At 46.2% G+C, this 23,388-nt stretch overlaps 1 protein-coding gene across 1 annotated transcript in view; it reads left to right on the top strand.

Moving 5' to 3' along the window:
- CEP78 (centrosomal protein 78) overlaps window positions 1-23,388 on the top strand; it is a 239,311-nt gene that overhangs the window by 139,321 nt on the left and 76,602 nt on the right. Inside the window, exons 8-11 of the mRNA XM_063913831.1 lie at window positions 4,281-4,345; window positions 9,761-9,860; window positions 19,240-19,372; window positions 20,285-20,324. Coding sequence (XP_063769901.1) covers window positions 4,281-4,345; window positions 9,761-9,860; window positions 19,240-19,372; window positions 20,285-20,324 — 338 coding nt within the window. The remainder of the gene's footprint in view (window positions 1-4,280; window positions 4,346-9,760; window positions 9,861-19,239; window positions 19,373-20,284; window positions 20,325-23,388) is intronic.

Here is a 23,388-nt window from a genome sequence, read left to right as displayed (position 1 = left end):
GGAGAGGGAGCAGAACAGAATGTGGGAGTGACTCCGTCGGCACCGCCGACTGCTGATTGGGTAGATATGTGGAAAGTTTTAAATGCAAGTGTGGCTGCATAAGAGGCTAGACAATTCTGAGTCTCAGAACCAAGCATGGAGACAATCCATGGGTGAGGTTTTCAGGCCCCCTCAGGGTCTCAGAAACGTCCATTTACCCAGGTAGCAGACACTGATACTGACACGGATTCCGACTCCATTGTCGACTATAATGATGCCAAGTTACATCCTAAAGTGGCTTAAGAGTATTCAGTACATGATTGTGGCTATTAAAGATGTGTTACATATCACGGAAGACCCCACTGTCTCTGACACAAGGGTCTGTATGTTTAAGGGAAAGAAGCCTGAGGTAATGTTTCCTCCCTCTCATGAATTGAACGCTCTTTTTTTGAAAAGGCTTGGGAGTCTCCTGACAAGAGACTGCAGATTCCCAGGAGAATTGCTATGGAGTATCCTTTCCCCTCGCCGGATAGATTACGGTGGGAATCATCACCCACAGTGGACAAAGCCCTGGCACGTTTGTCCAAGAAGGTGGCGCTACCGTCCCCTGACACGGCAGCCCTTAAGGATCCTGCGGATCGTAAACAGGAAACTACCTTAAAATCTATTTATGTTACTACCGGCACGCTACTCAGGCCGGCCGTGGCATCGGCATGGGTGAGTAGCGCTATTGAAAAGTGGGCAGATAACTTGTTATCTGACATGGACACCCTGGATAGGGACAGCGTAGCTTTGACCCTGGGTCACATCAGGGACGCAGCGGTTTATTTAAGGGACGCTGCGAGGGATATTGGCATCTTGGGATCAATGGCCAATGCCATGACAATCTCGGCTAGGAGGGCGTTGTGGGCTCATCAATGGAATGGTGATGCTGACTCTAAGAAGGCTATGGAGGCTCTGCCCTACAAAGGTGAAGTTTTGTTTTGTGAGGGCCTCGCGGACCTGGTTTCCACAGCTACCGCGGGTAAGTCTTCCTTTTTGCCTTTTGTCCCTCCACAGCAAAAGAAAACACCTCAGTACCAGATGCAGTCCTTTTGGTCGCATAAGTTCAGAAAAGGACGTGGTTCTTCCTTCCTCGCGGCCAGAGGTAAGGGAAGAGGTAAAAAATCCCCGGCTGGGGCAAGCTCCCAGGAACAGAAGTCCTCCCGGCTTCAACCAAGTCCACCGCATGACGCTGGGGCTCCGCTGCGGGAGTCCGCACCCGGTGGGGGCACGTCTTCAACTCTTCAGTCAGGTCTGGGTTCGCTCGGACCTAGATCCTTGGGTGCTGGATATTGTGACCCAAGGATACAAGCTGGAATTCCAAGACATGCCTCCGCACCGATTTTTCAAATCGGCCTTACCAGTTTCTCTTCCAGAGAGAGAGGTAGTACATGCTGCAATACAAAAGCTGTGTCAACAGCAAGTCATTGTCACGGTACCCCCGTCACAACGGGGAGACGGGTTTTATTCAACCCTGTTTGTGGTCCCGAAGCCGGATGGTTCGGTCAGACCGATTCTGAACTTAAAATCCCTCAACCGAGCACTGATCTCCAGTCTGGAAGGGGGGGATTTTATGGTGTCGGTCGACATAAAGGATGCGTACCTACATGTCCCCATATATCCTCCTCACCAGGCGTACCTGAGGTTCGCTGTTCAGGAATGTCACTACCAATTTCAGACGTTGCCGTTTGGTCTTTCCACGGCCCCGAGGATTTTCACCAAGGTAATGGCGGAAATGATGGTGCTCCTGCGCAAGCAAGGGGTCACAATTATCCGGTACTTGGACGATCTCCTGATAAAGGTGAGATCTCAGGAGCAGTTGCTGAAAGGCGTTGCGCTCTCCCTGCAGATCCTGCAGCAGCATGGCTGGCTCCTAAATTTACAAAAGTCGCTGTTGATTCCGACAACTCGGCTATCGTTTTTGAGCATGATTCTGGACACCGACCTGCAGAGGATCTTTCTCCCGTTGGAAAAAGCTCAGGAAATCCAGAACATGGTCAAGGAACTTCTGAAACCGCCAAGAGTTTCGATTCATCACTGCACTCGAGTGCTGGGGAAAATGGTGGCGGCCTACGAGGCCATTCCTTTTGGCAGGTTCCATGCAAGAACGTTTCAGTAAACCGCCAGGGCAGAACGAAGAGCAGAGCGGCGATGGCGGAGGCCACCAAGATTCTTCGCTGGGCGGAAAAACATGCAAGCGCTCTGTCAGCGGTCTTCATTCCAGGAGTGGACAACTGGGAAGCAGACTTCCTCAGCAGACACGATCTCCATCCAGGAGATTGGTTTCTTCATCAGGAGGTCTTTGCAGAAGTGGCAAGTTGTTGGGGACTTCCTCAAATAGACATGATGGCGTCTCGCCTCAACAAGAAGCTTCAGACATATTGTTCCAGGTCGAGGGACCCTCAAGCAATAGCAGTGGACGCACTAGTGACACCGTGGGTGTTTCAGTCGGTCTATGTGTTCCCTCCGTTTCCACTCATCCCAAAGGTATTAAGGATCATAAGGAGAACAAGAGTTCGGACGATACTCGTTGTTCCAGATTGGCCACGGAGGGCCTGGTATCCGGATCTTCAGGAATTACTCACAGGAGATCCCTGGCCTCTTCCTCTCAGAGAGGATCTGTTACAGCAAGGGCCGTGTGTGTTCCAGGACTTACTGCGGTTGCGTTTGACGGCATGGCGGTTGAACGCCAAATCCTAGCTAGGAAGGGTATTCCCGGGGAAGTCATACCCACTCTACTCAAAGCTAGAAAGGAGGTAACGGCGAAGCATTATCACGTATTTGGAGAAAATATGTGTCTTGGTGTGAATCCAAGAAGGTTCCTACGGAGGATTTTCAGCTGAGTAATTTTCTCCATTTTTTGCAAGCAGGTGGGGATGCGGGCCTAAAATTAGGCTCCATTAAAGTGCAGATTTCGGCCTTATCGATTTTCTTTTAAAAAGAATGATCATCACTTCCAGAAGTGCAGACCTTCGTGAAGGGCGTGCTACACATCCAACCTCCGTTTGTGCCCCCTGTGGCGCCATGGGACCTTAATGTGGTGTTACAGTTCCTTACGTCACATTGGTTTGAACCTTAACAGGAAGTAGAGTTGAAATTTCTCACTTGAAAGGTGGTCATGCTATTGGCCTTGGCGTCCGCAAGGCGGGTGTCTGAATTGGCGGCTTTGTCTCACAAAAGCCCCTATCTGGTTTTCCATGAGGATAGAGCAGAGTTGAGAACTCGTCAACAATTTCTGCCAAAGGTGGTTTCTTCGTTTCACATGAACCAACCTATTGCGGTGCCTGTGGCTACTGAAGCCTTGGCTGATTCCAAGTCTCTTGATGTAGTCAGAGTTTTGAAAATGTATGTAGCCAGAACGGCTCGTGTTAGGAAAACAGAGGCGCTGTTTGTCCTGTATGCGGCCAACAAGGTTGGCGCTCCTGCTTCTAAGCAGACTATTGCATGCTGGATCTGTAATACGATTCAGCAGGCTCATTCTACGGCTGGATTGCCGGTACCGAAATCGGTGAAAGCCCATTCCACTAGGAAGGTGGGCTCATCTTGGGTGGCTGCCCGAGGCGTCTCGGCATTACAGCTTTGCCGAGCAGCTACTTGGTCGGGTTCAAACACTTTTGCAAAATTCTACAAGTTTGATACCCTGGCTGATGAGGACCTCATGTTTGCTCAATCGGTGCTGCAGAGTCATCCACACTCTCCCGCCCAGTTTGGAGCTTTGGTATAAACCCCATGGTCCTTTTGAAGTCCCCAGCATCCTCTAGGACGAAGGAGAAAATAGGATTTTAATACCTACCGGTAAATCCTTTTTTCTTAGTCCGTAGAGGATGCTGGGCGCCCGTCCCATTGCGGACTTTTTTTCTGCAGTACTTGTTAATGGTTATTGCTATTGTTACACAAAGGTTGTGTTTCGGTTAAGGTCAGCCTGTTGCTGATCTCTTTGGTTCACGCTGTTACCTGGTTTTGGTTGAAAGCCATGTTGTATGGTGTGTTGTGGTGTGAGCTGGTATGTATCTCACCCTTAGTTTAACAAAATCCTTTTCCTCGTACTGTCCGTCTCCTCTGGGCACAGTTCCTATAACTGAGGTCTGGAGGAGGGGCATAGAGGGAGGAGCCAGTTCACGCCCATTAAAGTCTTAAAGTGCCCATGTCTCCTGCGGATCCCGTCTATACCCCATGGTCCTTTTGGAGTCCCCAGCATCCTCTACGGACTAAGAGAAAAGGATTTACCGGTAGGTATAAAATCCTATTTTTCTTTGCAGACCATTCATTGTTGAAGACTGTTATTGAAAGGGTTCTATTGAATGCTCATGGGACAAATAAAGAGGTATGATTTCAAATTACACTGTAAAGCATTTTGAAATAATGTTTTCCAGAACTGAGCTTAGGCAGGTACATGCGATGCAGACTTGTACTCATTTCATTAGCATTTGCACTAGGATTGAATATCTTTTCCTGGACTTATAGGGCATTTCCATATCAGCAAAGATCAGTTTCTAGGTGTATCATTTGCACTTAGTATAATGGAGATTCTAGTGCACACTGATATTACCTAGTGGCAAACCAAGCATATACATAGTGTGTGACGTAGAGCTCTGTACAGTATGAGGGCAGATTTCTGCATTGTTTTCATGCATGCGGTTTGAGAGCATCATAACTATATTTCCAAATCTGTATCAGGCTCTATATTTGCAGTTATTGGGTTACCTTCACATAGGCTCACGACCTGTCAATCATGTTGGGTCTTTCTTGGTAGTAAATTGTTTTTTGTTTTTTTCATTTTTAACAACTGGTTTGCAAAGAAGAATAAAGAAGTAACATAGGAGGTAAAAAGATCCCTAAGATTTAAGCATGTGGTAACTATAGTAAGATGACTTGAGTGAATTTTTATTTCAAGTAAAGGAATTTTAGCACTGTACTTTGCAGAATTATTGGAACCTATGTGTCATTACAGTTCTCAGTAGTTGTTAAAGTGCCGGCATGCCTAGGCAGTTAATGATTGTCTCCGCTTGCTGAAACCAGTAGCTCCACATGTAAAAATACTGCGTTTGAATAAAAATTGCAAAAAACAGCAACACACTACCATAGCAATATGATAATAATTAATAATAATAATTTTATTTATATAGCGCTCTTTCTCCAATAGGACTCAAGGCGCTTAACAGATACATAGCATAATATAGTACAGAAAATAATGATGAATATCACAAATGAACACACAAAAATGTAGATATCAAAGCACGTGACATGACAAGTATCCAAGTAAAGGTGTCAATTCAGTTATGAGCAGAGGGGCCCGAACTCACCCTGGACTTGCTGATTTTTGTATGCAACAATCCACAAATCGGGCATATAGCTCATGGGAGAAGAAAATTGCACACAGTTGTATTGTCCCCATAGACTCAAATATTGTAACACATATCATATACACATAAATCAATAAAAACAGTTAAAAAAATATAATTTCAAGTATGAATGTGATTGTGTAGGTCCCATGAGTGCTGCAGCCACGTTACACAAAAAATACAAACATAAATGCCATAGGAAGAAGAAATAGAGGAGGGACTCCTCCCTAACAGCTATAACCCATGAAGAGAAAGCGAGCACCCAGGGCGATCACGGACACAATAAGGCGAATGAGGAGGGTCAAATAGGCCGTATTCACGGCACGATTAGAGGAGAGATGTATGCTGAGCGTGCGGGGGGAGACAGGGGGGCCCCAATTTTACCCAGCAGGTGAAGTGAGCGACCTTCTAGATTGGCCTGCATGCAGGCCAATCTAGCACCAGCGATGCGCAGGGTTGCGCATCGCTATCGCTGTGAGGGGTACACACGGAGTGATCACTGCTTAAAATCTAAGCAATCTAGTCAGATTGCTTAAGGGGGGTACTCACGGAGTGATCGCTGCTTAAAATCTAAACAATCTGACTAGATTGCTTAGATTTTAAGCAGCGATCACTTCGTGTGTACCCCCTACAGCGATAGCGATGCGCAGCCCCGCACAATGCTATCGCTGGTGATAGATTAGCCTGCATGCAGGCCAATCTAGCAGGTCGCTCAATTCACCCGCTGGGTGAAATTAGCTCTCCCCCCGGACTCTCAGCACGCATCGCGCTGTGCTGAGCAGGGGGAGAGATGTGTGCAGAGCGAACCGCTCAGCACACATCTCTCCCCAAATCGTGCCGTGAATACGGCCGTTTAGATTTTAAGCAGCGATCGCTCCTTGAGTACCCCCCTGGGACAGTAGCCACTTATTCCAGATATGATCAAATTTAGTATCCATTTTCCTAGCTATATACATAGCCTTTTTGTTAATAAGAGAAACCTATTCTTCTAAACTAGGGCCTGTTGGGTCATTTCAGAAACAGATTTTAGCAAATGTGCAGGTATTAAAGATGTTTTGCCTAGTACAGTATATTCGTCCAATAGGTCTTCAGCCAAAACTCACAGTATACAGCCTATTGGGGGTAAATGATGTAATAGGGTGCGAGAAGACGAAGGTGCAAGAGTTTGTGTAAGAATGCCTGTATTTTTAAAACGGCAATTATTTACAAGGCAAAACCAGGCTGGTTTTGCCTTGGAAATGATTGCCACTTTAAAAATATGGGCATTCTCGCGCAAACTCCCGCACCTCCGGCTTCTCGCACCCACTTACATTTACCCCTTGGTGTTAATAAGTATGGGAATGCCTGTAGACGAGATTACTCTGTTCATCCTGGTCCAGAAGACATGAATGTCAGGACAGTCCTAGAGTAAGAGCTAAACAGTGCATTGAGAGCACTGGAAGTGGAACAACCCCCAAGTTTACAGAGCTGTTTAGGAGTAAGATAAGTTCTATGGAAGATTAACAACTGATTCATTGAAATCGAATCAAAGCAGTGGGAAGGGCTCCAGGCTGCACACCTCATCTTCTAGAAGGCCCACATCTGATTCGCAGGAGAGGGTACAACATGAGCTGTGTGTAGATAGAACTCTCTTAAAGGGGTATTCTGTACTACTGCCCAATAATGCCTGGAGAAGAGTATGACTTAAGTCAACCTGCACCACCATCAAAGTAAACAATGCTTTGTTACCAGCATCACGCACCCAGGACTGCAAATGAGCTAGCTGTCCTGCATAATAATAGAAGTGAAAGTGTGACAGTGCCAGGTCTCCTGCTACTTGGGACAGTTTAAGGACATTGGGGGGGGGGGGGGAATACAATTCCAGCAAATCTGTCCGCCCAGCTGTATCAGTGCGGCAGTAGCCTCACTTTACGGCAGCCCAATCTCGCACAAAACTGTTTGCCACTCAATAGGGTAGTGAGCACTTTTGTGCATATTCGAGGTTAGGTTGGGCAAATGGTGCCATTGCCAGTATTTAAGCGCTGCGGCAACAGGTATTCGCACCCTTCTCCCTCAATTAAATTACCCCCATTATGCTGTATTTGTGCTCGGCGATCCATCCAGACCAGAGAGAATATTTTATGAAAGATTTGTAGTAGGATAAAAGCAGGAGAATATTGCAATGCATTCAGGAGCATTGGCTGCACAACCATTTTGACTAGATTGATACGCCCAGTGAGAGTGAGGGAAAGCTAATGCCTTGCTCGTGACTCAACCTTGAGTATTCAATTTGTGGGTGTATATTCAGGGCAGTAAAGTCCTGAGGGGCAGGAGAATGACCTGAGTATGTAAAACTTGTCCCAGTTAGAAGTGTGTAAGTCCCAAATAATTAACAAATTGGGTAATTAACTGAAGGACATCTGGTAAAGATGAGTGAATATCAGACAAAAAAATAAATCATCTGCATATAGGGGGACATTCCGACCCAATCGCTCGCTGCAGTTTCTCGCAGCACAACGATCGGGTTGGAACTGCGCTGTGAGTTCCGACCATTCCGACCGTTGGGGGGGCGGGCCGCGGCGGCTGCGTGAAATCACACACAGCTGCTGCGGGCCGGGGAGCGACGAGTAGCTTCCGGCCAGCACGCTAAAGCTGCGCTGGTCGGGAGCTACTCTTGAAGTGCAAAGGCATCGCCGCTGTGCGATGCCTTTGCACTTCTGCGCGGGGGGGTGGCACTGACATGCGGGGCGGGATAGCCCTGTGCTAGGCGTTCTCCCGCATGTCCGTGTGAATGAACGTAGCTGTGCGCTACGATCAACTCTGAATGACCCCATAGTGCAAAGTATCTGTTCAGTGACCCAATGTTATACCTTTTAATGCACTGGTGGGTGTGTAATGAGCAAGCTAAAGGTCCAGTAACTATAGTGAATAAAGCAGGTCATGGGGGCATCCCTGTGCAAAGGAGGAAGAAATAAAGCTATTAATGAGATCTGGACTTTAGGAGTGAAATACGACAACTTAAGCTATCTAATGAAGCTTGGACCAATACTGAAACATTGCATGGTCCCCCACAGAAAGGGGCACTCCATTGAGTCAAAAGCTATAGCAGCATTGAATGACATTATAACCAAAAAAGACCACTCCCCATGGGTAACCTGCAACTGTGTGAACAGGCACTGGAGGTTCTCTGAAGTGTCTGCTGCACACAAACCAACCTGTGCTTTTAAAGGTCAGATAAGGTCCTCCATGGTGGAAATGCAGGCTTTAGCTTCACCAACCCGTTGCAAGATTTGATATGATATATGAAGGAAAGATCTGACTTTACTTGCCCTGTACACTCTTTGACCAGTTTCTTGCTGATGCAGCATCCAAAACCTGCTGCAAGGTGTCCTCAGGTAGGAACTTTCCTCAATAATCTGTGGCAGTCAGTTAGGTGCTTAGAAGAGCCCTGGGGATCACCCCTCAGTGAATGCAGTAGGAGTGGAGGAATGGGCATAGCTTTGCAATTTAGCCATGGCTGCGACATTATTGATGTTTTCTCCATAGCATACAGTAGGTTGCAGGCACAAGAACATCCAGGAATGCAGGGTGGCTGACACTAAGAGGACAGGAGACTGCGGTCACCACAGAGTAGGTCAGAGTTTTACCAACAATGACAGCACCCAGGGTATGGTTCTTTGCCAAGCACAATGAATGGGCGCTCCCCACACTAAGAAAATGGATATCCTCACAAGGCTAAATTCCAGTGCCCAGGGGTAAAAAAAGTAGATGCCCCAGTATAACCAGGAGTATGGTCCTCAAACAGCAGGCAGTTTTCATAGTTCCAACAAGAACCAGAACAAGCAAGCAACAGTCTGTGTTGCACGCCAGCCAGATCCACCAGTCTGCAGGACAAACATGAATCCACCGAGAAAACAATCCCTAACGTGCATCACTAACTCTCCCACAAGTATGCAACACTAGCTCAGTGAGTGCAGGGGGTATGCAAAAGAACATTAGTACAATGGGTCTCAAACTTGGTGAAATCTGGTGTTAGTACCGCGATCAACGGTGAAGAGAACTGTAAGCTTTCATGAACAGGGACCTCTGAACATTGTTTCAGGTCTGTCTCCTCACATCTAACCATTTGCATACTGTGCATACTTTGTGCTGTCTCTAACTGTGTGATTGTTACATGATTGGTATGATTTGTGAATGTCTTGTACTGATGAATCATACCAGCTCTGCGAACTTGCACATGACCTGTATTTACGCACAAGTGTCCTTACATGGCTTGGACCTTCATATCGATTTTGTTTTATTTAATGGTTTCCTTGTTTATCAGCTGCTGTTGAATTTATGGCGCCTTTTTGCTAAATTAAACTTTATTGATATAGCCCAGTTTATTTATGTGTATTCTAATGTACTGTTTCCTACAGTTCAAATGGTTTACATCTCCATCTCCAAAGGAAGGGTCAAAAATGAGAAGAGTTGCCACTTTACGAAATGGACTGAAAGGAAAAAACACAATCCGCATTGGTAATAATATATTTTTAATGTGTGTGTGGGTTCCAAAATATATATGTATGTACAATGATACTGCAGTAATTAAAGACTGCTTAAGAACTGTACAATAATATGTTTGTACTTTAAAGTAGACTTGGTTTGAGCTTATCTGGGTTCTGTACACTCAGCCAGGGCATTAGCTGCGATGCACAGCCGATGTAATACGTCTGTGAACAACGTAATTCACTGGCATATCGGAGATACACACCTGCCGTCGGGCTTGCGATATATCGGTTGTTCACTCGAATGGCCAAGATATCTGCCAGTGTATACCCAGCTTAAGTATAACCACTGTAAAGATAGCGTCTGCAGAAGTTGTTAAATATGCTGTGGACAAAGTTGCAAGTCCAAGTTATCTTTGCATTGTGGAGGTAATTCCAAGTTGATCGCAGCAGGAATTTAGTTAGCAACTGGGCAAAACGGGTGGTATTCATGTGACCGCCGGTCAGCTGACCGACAGTCACATGACCTCCTCCACCAGCCCGACGGGTCACTGTCCCGATTGTCGGCATGCCGACCAACAGGGACTATTTCCACTCGTGGGTGTCCACGACACCCACAGAGTGGGAATAGAACCCGTGGCGACCGCAGGTCGCCACCGAGCCCGCAGCGTGGCGAGCGCAGCGAGCCCGCAAGGGGCTTGCTGCACTCGCCCCTCCCCGCCGGGATCCCGGCGTCGGTATGCTGCCGGGATCCCGGCGTCGGTAAGCTGACCGGCGGTCAGGAGACCGCCGGTCAGCCGTACTACACCCGGGCAAAACCATGTGCACTGCAGGGGAGGCAGATATAACATTTGCAGAGAGAGTTAGATTTGGGTGTGGTGTGTTTAATCTGCAATCTAATTTGCAGTGTAAAAATAAAGCAGCCACTATTTACCCTGCACAGAAATAAAATAACCCACCCAAATCTAACTCTCTCTGCACATGTTATATCTGCCCCCCCTGCAGTGCACATGGTTTTGCGCAGTTGCTAACTAAATTCCTGCTGCGATCAACTTGGAATTACCCCCTGTATTCCAGTCACCCAGCAGAAGTAATAGAGGTAAAGAAGTTAATCACGTATGAATGAAAGTGCGTCCCTTTATAGTGGTATGTGTGTGTGTATAAATTTATAATATACATAAACGGTATTCTAGTGTGGCGTACAAGCAATCTCGCTAGTTGAACATGACAACAACATCGGTAGTCATCTGAATGGGTAAATAGATGGAGCCAAGGAGATAATAAAATGGAACACTTCGCTGACGCCCAGGTTCCGACCAATCACAGCCCACCTCAGAAGCGTGGATCCGGGAGCAACCCAGCAACCGCTGCTAGAAGTGTGCATGTCTCAAGAAGCCTTACACCGGCAACATGTCATTGCAGCATACAAGTGGAAACCAGCGGCAGATGGGCACAATGAGAACTGCACGTAGCAGAGGAATATCCGGATGCAAAAGTGTCGAAGGCTCCAGCGTTGTATATCATTTAGAACAAGCTCTATGGAACCCACTAGGGATGGCTAGTAAGTTAATCAACCCAAATAGCACTTTACCATGTATGCTGCGCTACTGAAAAAATAGCAGCTATCTATCTCTAATGCAAGTACATGCTTCATGAGAAAAGTGGAATAAAAACAGAATTTTGTGCTGAATTACAAAATGCACACCATAGAAACATAACATTTGATGGCAGATAAGAACCACTTGCCCATCCAGTCTGTCCTAAACACATGTACAGGCACACACACTAGGGTGAAAGAAATTCTGGAGCCTATTAACCTACCAATATATTTTTGTATTGTGGGAAAAACCAAAGGAGACCCACGCAAGCAGGGGGAGAATATACAAACTCCACACAGGGACGTGGTGGGAATCTAAACAGAATTTGATGGCAGATAAGAACCACTTGGTCCGTTTAGTCTGCCCCATGGCCTCAATGCTGTGAGGCAGTAATGTTCAAATAGATTTCTGCCAATGCACATGTTTTTATGGAGCAATTTGGAAGTATTTGCACAGAGGCAGGAGGAGTTGGGATGTGTAGCAATCTTGCTAGAGAGGTGATAAGTGTTTTTCAGAGCATTGCAGAACAAGATTTCCTTTGGCGTAGTGAGACTGTTGAAATGACTGGAGAGGACTAATTGTAGGGGTGTTGCTGGCCTTGGAAAAGGATTTTAATTTTTCTCTAGCTCTCAGAGCTAAGGGGGTATATTCAATTAAGGTCTGATCCATTCCGACATGCATTTTTCGGAATGGATCCGACAAGGGCTATTCAATGCCCATCTCAATTCGACTATAAAAAAGTCGAATTGAGATGAGGGACCGGAGAGGGGGGAAAGCCGCGGGCAGACGGGGGACAGCAGCGCTGCAGAAGGATGGGGCACCGCCGCCAGACCTCACGGCAGCGTTCACCCGGCTCCAGCAAGCGGGACCTCACTTGCTGGAGCTGGGTGGACGCTGCTGTGAGCGGCGGCTATGACACATCCTCCTGCAGCGCTGTGCTGTAGCGCTGCTCTACTCCGTCTGCCCGTGACTGTTCCCCGTCTCCCTGCGGCCCCTCCCCCCTCCTCCCCTGGGTCCCACATCTCAGTTCGCCTTTTTTTTAAGTCGAACTGAGATGGTTGGATATGGGGGCCTGTCGAATTTGGCCCCGCTTCCCTCAGAAGTACTCGAATCGGCAGCTATACCGCCAATTCACGTACTATTCGACAAGTCGAATTCCCCGACTTGTCGAATAAAAATGCTCGGGACTGAATAGGTCGGAACCCCTTCCAACCTGAAAAAGTCGAAACCTGCCGTCTTTTTGACAAGACGGCAGTTTCGACCTTAATTGAATATACCCCAAGGTGTCCTATAATTTTAGCAGAATCTGTTTTGTATCTCCATGTTGTATGTAAGTGGGGAAGTACATTTCAAAGCGCACTCTGTGTACGCTATGTAATAAAGAGCTTCACACAAACAGAGATCCCACAGTAAACTCAATCCTCATATGCCATCTCTCTTATGACTCATTTAAGCCTTAAATGAGTATAAATCAGGCAGCATTTTAGAACAATTGTAGAAGTTTATATAACTGAAAAGAGTGAAACTAGAGCAGTAGGAAACTACTTTTGATGTAACAGTTACACTTTTGAATAGTGCTTTTCATATATTTCCACTTCTACATGTTTTAATGCTGTGCAAATCTTGGTGTGCTAGGTGGTCTAAAATTAAGGCTATTAGTGGTGTGCACATCGGGTGTGTTTTATACGTGAACTCCACTGTATCTCACGGTATATATTATACCTTGTGCACTAATGAATTAAGATGTAGTGGGCATCCCAACGGATGGGCTCCCAGCAGTCAGGGGACCAGTGCCAGAATCCCAACACCTGTCAAGAGTGCCAGCTCCGGAATTCCGAACCTAAGTATGCTAGGGAGGGTTAGGTTGCGGGGCAGGAGGATTAGGGTTAAGCTGCAGGAAGGGTGGGTCAGAGGGAGGGTTAGGGTTATTTTGGCAGTCAGGGGGGCCGGCATCCTAACAGCCAGTATGCCATACCCAACACAATAAATTATACTATTTTCAGTTCAGAATTTGGCATGTACTGTTGTGTATGTGTTGACAGTCTGTCTATCAGGGTTTTTATTATTGAGTGTATGTATGTGTCTGAAATGATTTACATTTTTTATGTTGCTCTTTTAATTTCTTCAGTGAATTTTAAGGCATATTTGCATACTTGAGTTGTTTTGGTAGATTTGGGGTTTATTTTATATTTTTTTGTGTTTACTTTTACATCCTTGCTCCAGTTATTTGGAGGTATTCAGGTAAGGTGATGCTTATTGTCTACTTAGCAGCTGCATGTGATGTGTTAGAATAGTTGTACCCCATAATATAGAGAAATGTTAAACCTTTGGGATTTCAGAAAACCTGTACTGCAGATACATTTCTCGTTGCCAGAATTCGATCTGTATTTATCAAAATATCTGTATAAAGCCTTACCATTGCCATCAAATGTTTTCCTTGTACTTAACCTAGAGGTTCTATACCAAAAAAATTAACACATAGGTCAAAGTCAGTGTGCATTGTGAAGTCGGGGAACTTTAATATTCTGTTTTTTCATGATCCACTGATGGATCACTGATCGTCGATGCCGAATCTATTTCAGTGTGACCAAATTATATAATGCTTAAAAACATTGCAGTCACACAGTAGTCTGCTACATCAAGACATTGTGGTTGATGCAGGGTGAATCCTAAAATGATCATGAATTCAAAAAATAAAAATGAATAATAAAAACACTGAAATATACCATATTTTTGGCCATATACAGAGCCGTACACGTTATGGTTGGTACAGCTCTAGATCGGCAACATATGTGCATATCAGTCCTTATCGGGTGCAAAGGAAATGTCTCCTAATAGATGTAAATACATGTTTTTGCAGGTCTGTATGAACTGCATTGGCCTTTAATATATTTGGCCTATGCTAGTAAGCCCCTTACCTGCCCAGTCCCACCTCTTCAGGTGCAGGTGGGTGTAAGTGTCATGTGCATGCAGATTTTCAACCGGCATATGCTTATTTTTTCTTTCTGCACTTGCACAGAAAGAAAAACACACAAGATAAAACATGCAAACTGACATAGTACCCACTCTGCATTAGCCTCACTTTTTTTAATTTATTTATTTATTTATTTATTAACAGTTTCTTATATAGCGCAGCAAATTCCGTTGCGCTTTACAATTTGAAATAACAATAACAAACTGGGTGATAACAGTCATAGAGGTAGGAAGGCCCTGCTCGCAAGCTTACAATCTATAGGGAAATAGGCATATGTACACAAGGAAAGGTGCTATCTATTGCATAGAATGAGAAGACATGTGAGGATATGTGTGGACTGTACAGAGTGGATGTCATTTGATAGGAAGGTTTATGAAACTTATGTGGGCGGTTCAGGAATTTGATACGCTTGCCTAAAGAGGTGAGTTTTGAGGGAACGCTTGAAGGTTTGGAGACTAGAGGAGAGTCTTATTGTGCGTGGCAGGGCATTCCACAGGGTGGGTGCAGCCCGATGAAAGTCCTGCAGTCGTGAGTGGGAGCGAGTAATGAGTGTGGATGAGAGACGCAGGTCTTGTGAAGAACGCAGAGGTCGGGTTGGGAGATATTTTGTGATAAGCGAAGTGATGTACGTTGGTGTAGTTTGGTTAATGGCCTTGTGTGTGAGTAAAAGTATTTTATATTGAATGCGATAGAGTACAGGTAACCAATGGAGGGACTGACAGAGTGGATCTGCAGACGATGAACGTCTAGCGAGGAAGATAAGCCTCGCCGCTGCATTCAGAATGGATTGTAGTGGTGAGAGTCTTGTTTTGGGAAGACCAGTTAGGAGACTATTGCAATAATCAATGCGGGAGATAATGAGAGCGTGGATTAGAGTTTTAGCAGTGTCCTGTGTAAGGTATGGTCGTATTTTGGATATGTTTTTTAGATGCATGTAACATGATCTTGAGACAGATTGAATGTGGGGAACAAAGGACAGATCAGAGTCAAGGATGACACCTAGGCAGCGAGCTTGTGGGGTAGGGTAGATAGTCGAGTTTTCAACAGTGATAGAGATATCAGGTTGGTACCTGCTATTGGCCGGTGGAAATATAATTAACTCTGTCTTTGAAATATTAAGTTTGAGGTGGCGAGATATCATCCAGGATGAGATGGCAGAAAGGCATTCAGTGACACGGTCCAGTACAGATAGGGACAAGTCAGGGGAGGATAGGTAGATTTGAGTATCATCTGCGTACAGATGATACTGAAAACCAAAAGAGCTGATTAGTTTACCAAGAGATGAGGTATAGATAGAGAAAAGCAGAGGACCCAAGACTGAGCCTTGCGGTACTCCAACTGAAAGAGGTAGCGAAGAGGAGGTAGATTCAGAGAAGCGAACACTGAAGGAGCGATTAGATAGGTACGATAGGAACCAAGAAAGGGCTGTGTCTTTAAGACCTAGGGATTGTAGTGTGTGTATGAGAAGAGAGTGGTCTACAGTGTCAAATGCAGCAGATAGATCTAGAAGAATAAGTAGTGAGTAGTGGCCTTTAGACTTCGTAGTGACCAAATCATTAACCACTTTAGTCAGTGCCGTCTCTGTGGAATGTTGGGAACGGAAGCCTGACTGAAGTGGGTCCAACAAAGTGTATGAGTTAAGAAAGTGTGTGAGTCGAGTGTAGGCAAGTCTCTCAAGTAGCTTAGAGAGACAAGGGAGCTGAGAGATAGGGCGGTAGTTTGAGAGAGCATTAGGGTCAGAATTATGTTTTTTTAAAATGGGAGTAATCACTGCATGCTTGAAGAGTGAAGGAAAAATACCAGTAGAGAGAGAGAGATTACAGATGTTAGTTAAGGTAGGGATGAGCACCAGAGACAGAGCTTTACTTATTTGTGAGGGTAAAGGATCAAGAGGAGAGGTAGTAGAGAAGCAGGATGAGAAGAGTGATGATACTTCATCTTCATTTGTGGGATCAAATGAAGAGAGAGTGCCAGAGGGTTCAGGTAAAGAACGGAGCAGGTCACTGGCTGCCGAAGAGCATACCATTTCATCTCGGATCTTATCAATCTTCTCCTTGAAGTAGGAAGCAAGATCCTGTGCCTTGATAGTGGCTGGTGGGGTAGGTGCGGGAGGATTCAGAAGTGATTTAAATGTATTAAAGAGTCGTTTGGGGTTAGAGGCTTGAGCAGAGATAAGAGTTTGGAAATATGTTTGTTTGGCAGTGTCCAGGGCATTTTTATAAGAATGGTAGACTGTCTTATATGTGAGGAAGTCACTTGAAATACGAGATTTACGCCACTGACGTTCAAGTTTTCGTGTGAGTTTTTGTAGTTGTCTTGTTGATTTGGAGTGCCATGGTTGACATCTAGGCCTACGTGGAGTGTTAATTGGTCTATAATAATGATGTAGACTTTATACGATAATCTGACACAAGGCTCTATATCAGGGGTGGCCAACCAGTCAGAGGCAAAGAGCCAGAAAAGATCTGTAGTCAAAGGTAAGAGCCACTATCATGCGCGCCGAAGGCACATGCGCAAAAATGTCATAACCCTATTTTTATCATGTTGTACAGTGCCACATACATATAATGCCCCATTACAGTGCCACAAACATATAAAAATGCCCAAAAATGGGTGCGTCCACAGTGCCAGATACACATATGTCAACACAGTAGCAGATACATATATGCCCCCAGTGCATGATACACATGGCTCCACAGTGCCAAATACATATATGCCTCCCAGTTCCAGATACACATGTCCCCACAGTGCCAGTTACATATATGCCCCACAGTGCCAGATACATATATGCACCACAGTGCCAGGAACACATATGCCCCACAGTGCCAGATACACGTGTCCCCATAGTGCCGACACGAGGACATACACTGAGACTGGAGGGGGGGGGGGGGGGGGGTTCAGGGGAAATTTGAGGAAAAATGACTTCACAGAAAGGGTAATGGACAAGTGGAATAGCCTCCCATCAGAGGTAGTAGAGGCTGAGACAGTAGAGCAATTTAAACATGCATGGGATAGACATAAGGATATCCTTACAAAGAAATAAGTCAAATAAGGTTTGAGATAAAAATATGGTAAAAAGAAAAAAAAAGGGGCAGACTAGATGGGCCAAGTGGTTCTTATCTGCCGTCAAATTCTATGTTTCTATATATGCCCCACAGTGCCAGGTATACATATGCCCCCACATTGGCAGATACATATATGCCTCCATTGCCAGATACATATGTCCCCACAGTGCCAGATATGCCCCCAGTGCTAGATACATATGTCCCCACAGTGCCAGATATGCCACCAGTGCCAGATACATATATCCCCACAGTGCCAGACACATATATGAGAGAACCACGGGTTGCCCACTGCTGCTCTATTATTGTTCAGTGGTTGTATGTTATTGGCTGGCCATATAATATTAGCTGCTGACAGCTAGATCCATGTACAACACATTAATCACTTTTGACCAGTGGTGCTGGAACAGGAACTGGGGGGAACGACAAGCTACAGATATACAGGGGGGGGGGGGGGGGGGGGAATGCTGAGAGACACAGAATTAAGGGAGGGGGTGGCTGAAAGACTCAGCGTGATTGGGGGATGCTGAGAGACACAATGAAGGGTGGGGGGCTGAAAAAAATCACAGAATGAAGGGTGGGAGGTTGAAAGACACAGAATGAAGGTTGGGAGTTTGAGAGACGCACAGTGAGGGGGGTGGTGAGAGATGCAGATGGGAGATGATGGCATGGCAGAGAGACGCAGGGACTTTATGGTGTGGCTGGGAGACCACGCAGAGAGGAGATGAGATTGTGGCTGAGATACGAGGCACAGGACAAACAGGATAGATGCTGTGGAAGTCTGAGGCGCAATAATGATTGGTCTCGCTGCAGTAATGAGAGCAGTGCGGTATTACACCACCTCTGGAGGGGGAACCGATCCTTTATTGATAGCCGACACTGCGTTGATGTTGTTATTCTCAGTTGCCCCCGAGACTTTTGTTGTAGTTATGCTTTTTATCAACTTTAACTAATATTCAAACTTTTTAAAATTCCACATATTTAATGTTTTAAATATCCATAGTCTGTGTTTTCATTTTTCTAAATGAATTGATGCAATATTTACTGTAGCTATCTACTTACATTCTCACATGTACCTGAATATGGGGGTCATTCCGAGTTGTTCGCTCGTTGCCGATTTTCGCAACGGAGCAATTAAGGCAAGCATGCGCATGGTACGCAGTGCGCATGCGCTAAGTATTTTAACACAAAACTTAGTAGATTTACTCATGCCCGAACGAAGAATTTTCATTGTTGAAGTGATCGGAGTGTGATTGACAGGAAGTGGGTGTTTCTGGGCGAAAACTGGCCGCTTTCTGGGAGTGTGCGGAAAAACGCAGGGGTGTCAGGGAAAAACGCGGGAGTGTCTGGAGAAACGGGGGAGTGGCTGGCCGAACGCTGGGCATGTGTGTGACGTCAAACCAGGAACGAAACGGCCTGAGCTGATCGCAATCTGTGAGTAAGTCTGGAGCTACTCAGAAACTGCTAAGAATTTTCTATTCGCAATTCTGCAAATCTTTCGTTCGCTATTCTGCTAAGATACACTCCCAGAGGGCGGCGGCCTAGCGTGTGCAATGCTGCTAAAATCTGCTAGCGAGCGAACAACTCGGAATCACCCCCTATATGTAGTGAATTATATGCAGCCTTTGAGATGATATTTGTATTGACCTTTTTCATTTTCATCATCTGTTGCATATACAGAAAATGTTATTAGTTAGCGTTTAGCTGTAATGTGACTACTTGCATCCTCTTCACAATTGCAATATAAATCCTTTTCTTTTCTTTTTTTTTTTGCAGGATTTGCTACCAAGAAACCTTTTGTTTCTGGAAGAAAATCTGCACCCAAAGAAATGTATTCTCCTGAACCAAAGCCTCCAGGAGCTAAAGGTTTCTTACCCTGGAGGACTGCAGAGCGGGCAAACCGACACAGGTACAGAAATCCCCCCACCCCTTCAAAGGGGTTGTTGACTCTTTAGACCAGGGATAGGGAACCTTCGGCCCTCCAGCTGTTGTTGAACTACACATCCCAGCATGCCCTGTAACAGTTTTAGCATGGCCAAATAGCAAAACTGTAGCAAGGCATGCTGGCATGTGTAGTTGAACAACAGCTGGAGGGCCGTAGTTTCCCCATCCCTGCTTTAGACTACTACTTTAAGGGGTCACTATCTAAAGAAAGGGTGATGTCCAAAAGTTGCATTCACATTCAGTAATTTGTGGTGTTATTACTTTAGTTCTGTCAGAGGACAGTGCTGTCTCTCTGGTAATGAAGCACTGTCCTTCCAGGTGACCCTGTGAGCTTATTGCAGTGTGCCGCTGTAACTGCGGCTCATTTACATAGATACACTGTGGAGTGGCCATAGTACACGTCTGCTGTTGTTGAACTACACATCCCAGCATGCCCTGTAACAGTTTTAGCATGGCCAAATAGCAAAACTGTAGCAAGGCATGCTGGCATGTGTAGTTGAACAACAGCTGGAGGGCCGTAGTTTCCCCATCCCTGCTTTAGACTACTACTTTAAGGGGTCACTATCTAAAGAAAGGGTGATGTCCAAAAGTTGCATTCACATTCAGTAATTTGTGGTGTTATTACTTTAGTTCTGTCAGAGGACAGTGCTGTCTCTCTGGTAATGAAGCACTGTCCTTCCAGGTGACCCTGTGAGCTTATTGCAGTGTGCCGCTGTAACTGCGGCTCATTTACATAGATACACTGTGGAGTGGCCATAGTACACGTCTGCTGCTTCCTCTGCAGCCCATGAGATGCCAGTTTGGGATATTTCTGCTTCATCTGTATGTGTATCCTGATATGGGTTTATAAGTTTACTTTTTGTTGTTTTCTCTTTAGAGAATTGTCAGCAGACGGTATTCCATACTCTCCCACACAGGTAAGTTAAAAGCTTTTCTCTGACGTCCTAGTGGATGCTGGGAACTCCGTAAGGACCATGGGGAATAGCGGGCTCCGAAGGAGGCTGGGCACTCTAGAAAGATTTATGACTACCTGGTGTGCACTGGCTCCTCCCACTATGACCCTCCTCCAAGCCTCAGTTAGATTTCGTGCCCGGCCGAGGTTGGATGCACACTAGGGGCTCTCCTGAGCCCTTAGATAGAAAGTATAGATTTAGGTTTTTTATTTTCAGTGAGACCTGCTGGCAACAGGCTCACTGCAGCGAGGGACTAAGGGGAGAAGAAGCAAACTCGCCTGCTTGCAGCCGGATTGGGCTTCTTAGGCTACTGGACACCATTAGCTCCAGAGGGATCGACCGCAGGCCCAGTCCTTGGTGTTCGGTCCCGGAGCCGCGCCGCCGTCCCCCTTACAGAGCCAGAAGCAAGAAGAGGTCCGGAAAAACGGCGGCAGAAGACATCAGTCTTCACCAAGGTAGCGCACAGCACTGCAGCTGTGCGCCATTGCTCCTCATACACACTTCATACTCCGGTCACTGAGGGTGCAGGGCGCTGGGGGGGGGGCGCCCTGAGAAGCAATAAAAACACCTTGGCTGGCAAAAACTCCACAATATATAGTCCCAGAGGCTATATATGTGGAAAATACCCCTGCCAGAATCCAGAAAAAAGCGGGAGAATAGGCCGCGGAAAAGGGGCGGAGCTATCTCCCTCAGACACACTGGCGCCATTTTCTCTTCACAGTGCAACTGGAAGAAAGCTCCCCAGGCTCTCCCCTGTAGTTTTCAGGCTCAAAGGGTAAAAAAGAGAGGGGGGGGGCACTAAATTTAGGCGCAATATTGTATATACAAGCAGCTATGGGGGAAAATTCACTCAGTTATAGTGTTAATCCCCTCATTATATAGCGCTCTGGTGTGTGCTGGCATACTCTCTCTCTGTCTCCCCAAAGGGCTTTGTGGGTCCTGTCCTCAGTCAGAGCATTCCCTGTGTGTGTGCGGTGTGTCGGTACAGCTGTGTCGACATGTTTGAGGAGGAGGCTTATATAGTGACGGAGCAGATGCCGATAAATGTGATGTCGCCCCCTGTGGGGCCGACACCAGAGTGGATGGTTAGGTAAAAGGTATTAACCGACAGTGTCAACTCCTTACATAAAAGGGTGGATGACGTAACAGCTGTGGGACAGCCGGCTTCTCAGCCCAGGCGTCTCAAAGGCCATCAGGGGCTCAAAAACGCCCGCTCATTCAGATGGCAGACACAGATGTCGACACGGAGTCTGACTCCAGTGTCGACAAGGTTGAGACATATACACAATCCACTAGGAACATCCGGGACTTGATCCCGGCAATAAAAAGAATGTGTTACACATTTCTGACATTAACCTCTAAAAATGGGGTTTTTATGTTTGGGGAGAAAAAGCAGGCAGTGTTTTTTTCCCCCATCAGATGAATGAATGAAGTGTGTGAAAAGCGTGGGTTTCCCCTGATAAGAAACTGGTAATTTCTAAAAAGTTACTGATGGCCGTACCTTTTCCCGCCAGAGGATAAGTTACGCTGGGAGATATCCCCTAGGGTGGATAAGGCGCTCACACGGTTGTCAAAATAGGTGGCACTGCCGTTTTAGGAACGGCCACTTTGAAGGTACCTGTTGATAAAAAGCAGGAGGCTATCCTGAAGTCTGTATTTACACACTCAGGTACTAGACTGAAACCTGCAGAGCGTGCTGCTGCAGCGTGGTCGGTGACCCTGTCAAACATGAGAACATATTAAAGACGTCGTCTTATATATGAGGGATGCACAAAGGGATATTTTGCCGGCTGGCATCCAAAATGAATGTAATGTCCATTCTGTCAGGAGGGTATTAGAGACCTGTCACTGGACAGGTGATGCTGACCTTAAAAGGCGCATAGAGATCCTGCCTTATAAGGGTGAGGAATTATTTGGGGATGGTCTCTGGGACCTCGTATCCGCAGCAACAGCTGGGAAGAAATATTTTTACCTCAGTTTTCCTCACAGACTAAGAAAGCACTGTATTATCAGGTACAGTCCTTTCGGCTTCAGAAAAGCAAGCGGGTCAAAGGGCGCTTCCTTTCTGTACAAAGACAAGGGAAGAGGGAAAAAGCTGCACCAGTCAGCCTGTTCCCAGAATCATAATTCTTCTCTCGCCTCCTCTGAGTCCACAGCATGACGCGGGGGCTCCACAGGTGTAGCCAGGTACGGTGGGGGGCCGTCTCAAAAATTTCAGCGATCAGTGGGCTCGCTCACAGGTGGATCCCTGTTTCATTCCAGTACTATTTCAGGGGTACAAGCTGGAATTCGAGATGTCTTCCCCCCCGCCGTTTCCTCAAATATGCCTTGCCGACAACTCCCTCAGGCAGGGAGGCTGTGCTAGAGGCAATTAATAAGCTGTATTCCCAGCAGGTAATACTTAAGGTGCCCCTACTTCAACAAGGACGGGGTTACTATTCCACACGGGTTGGGGTACCGAAACCGCATGGTTCGGTGTGACCCTTCTTTATATTTAAAATCCTTGAACACATGCATAAAAAATTCAAGTTCAAGATGGAATCGCTCAGGGCGGTTATTGCAAGCCTGGACGAGGGGGATTACATGGTATCCCGGGATATCAAGGATGCTTACCTGCATGTCCCTATTTACTATCCTCGTCAGGAGTACCTCAGATTTGTGGTACAGGATTACCATTACCAAGTCCAGACTCTGCCGGTTGGACTGTACATGGCACCGAGGGTGTTACCAAGGTAATGGCCGGAATGATGATACTCCTTCAAAAAAGGGGAGTTTTAATTATCCCGTACTTGGACAATCTCCTTATAAGGGCGAGGTCCAAGGAGCAGTTGCTAGTCGGGGTAGCACTATTTTGGAAAGTGCTACAACAGCACGGTTGGATTCTAAACAGTCCAGAGTCACAGCTGGTTCCTACGACACGTCTACTGTTCCTGGGGATGGTTCTGGACACAGACCAGAAATAAGTGTTTCTCCCGGTGGAGAAAGCCAAGGAGCTGTCATCTCTAGTCAGAGACCTCCTGAAGCCAAA

The sequence above is a fragment of the Pseudophryne corroboree genome, chromosome 1, assembly GCF_028390025.1.
Source record: "Pseudophryne corroboree isolate aPseCor3 chromosome 1, aPseCor3.hap2, whole genome shotgun sequence".
Taxonomy (NCBI): Eukaryota; Metazoa; Chordata; class Amphibia; order Anura; family Myobatrachidae; genus Pseudophryne; species Pseudophryne corroboree.
Note: the sequence above shows the minus strand (reverse complement) of the source record. Positions and strands in the feature narration are given on the sequence as shown.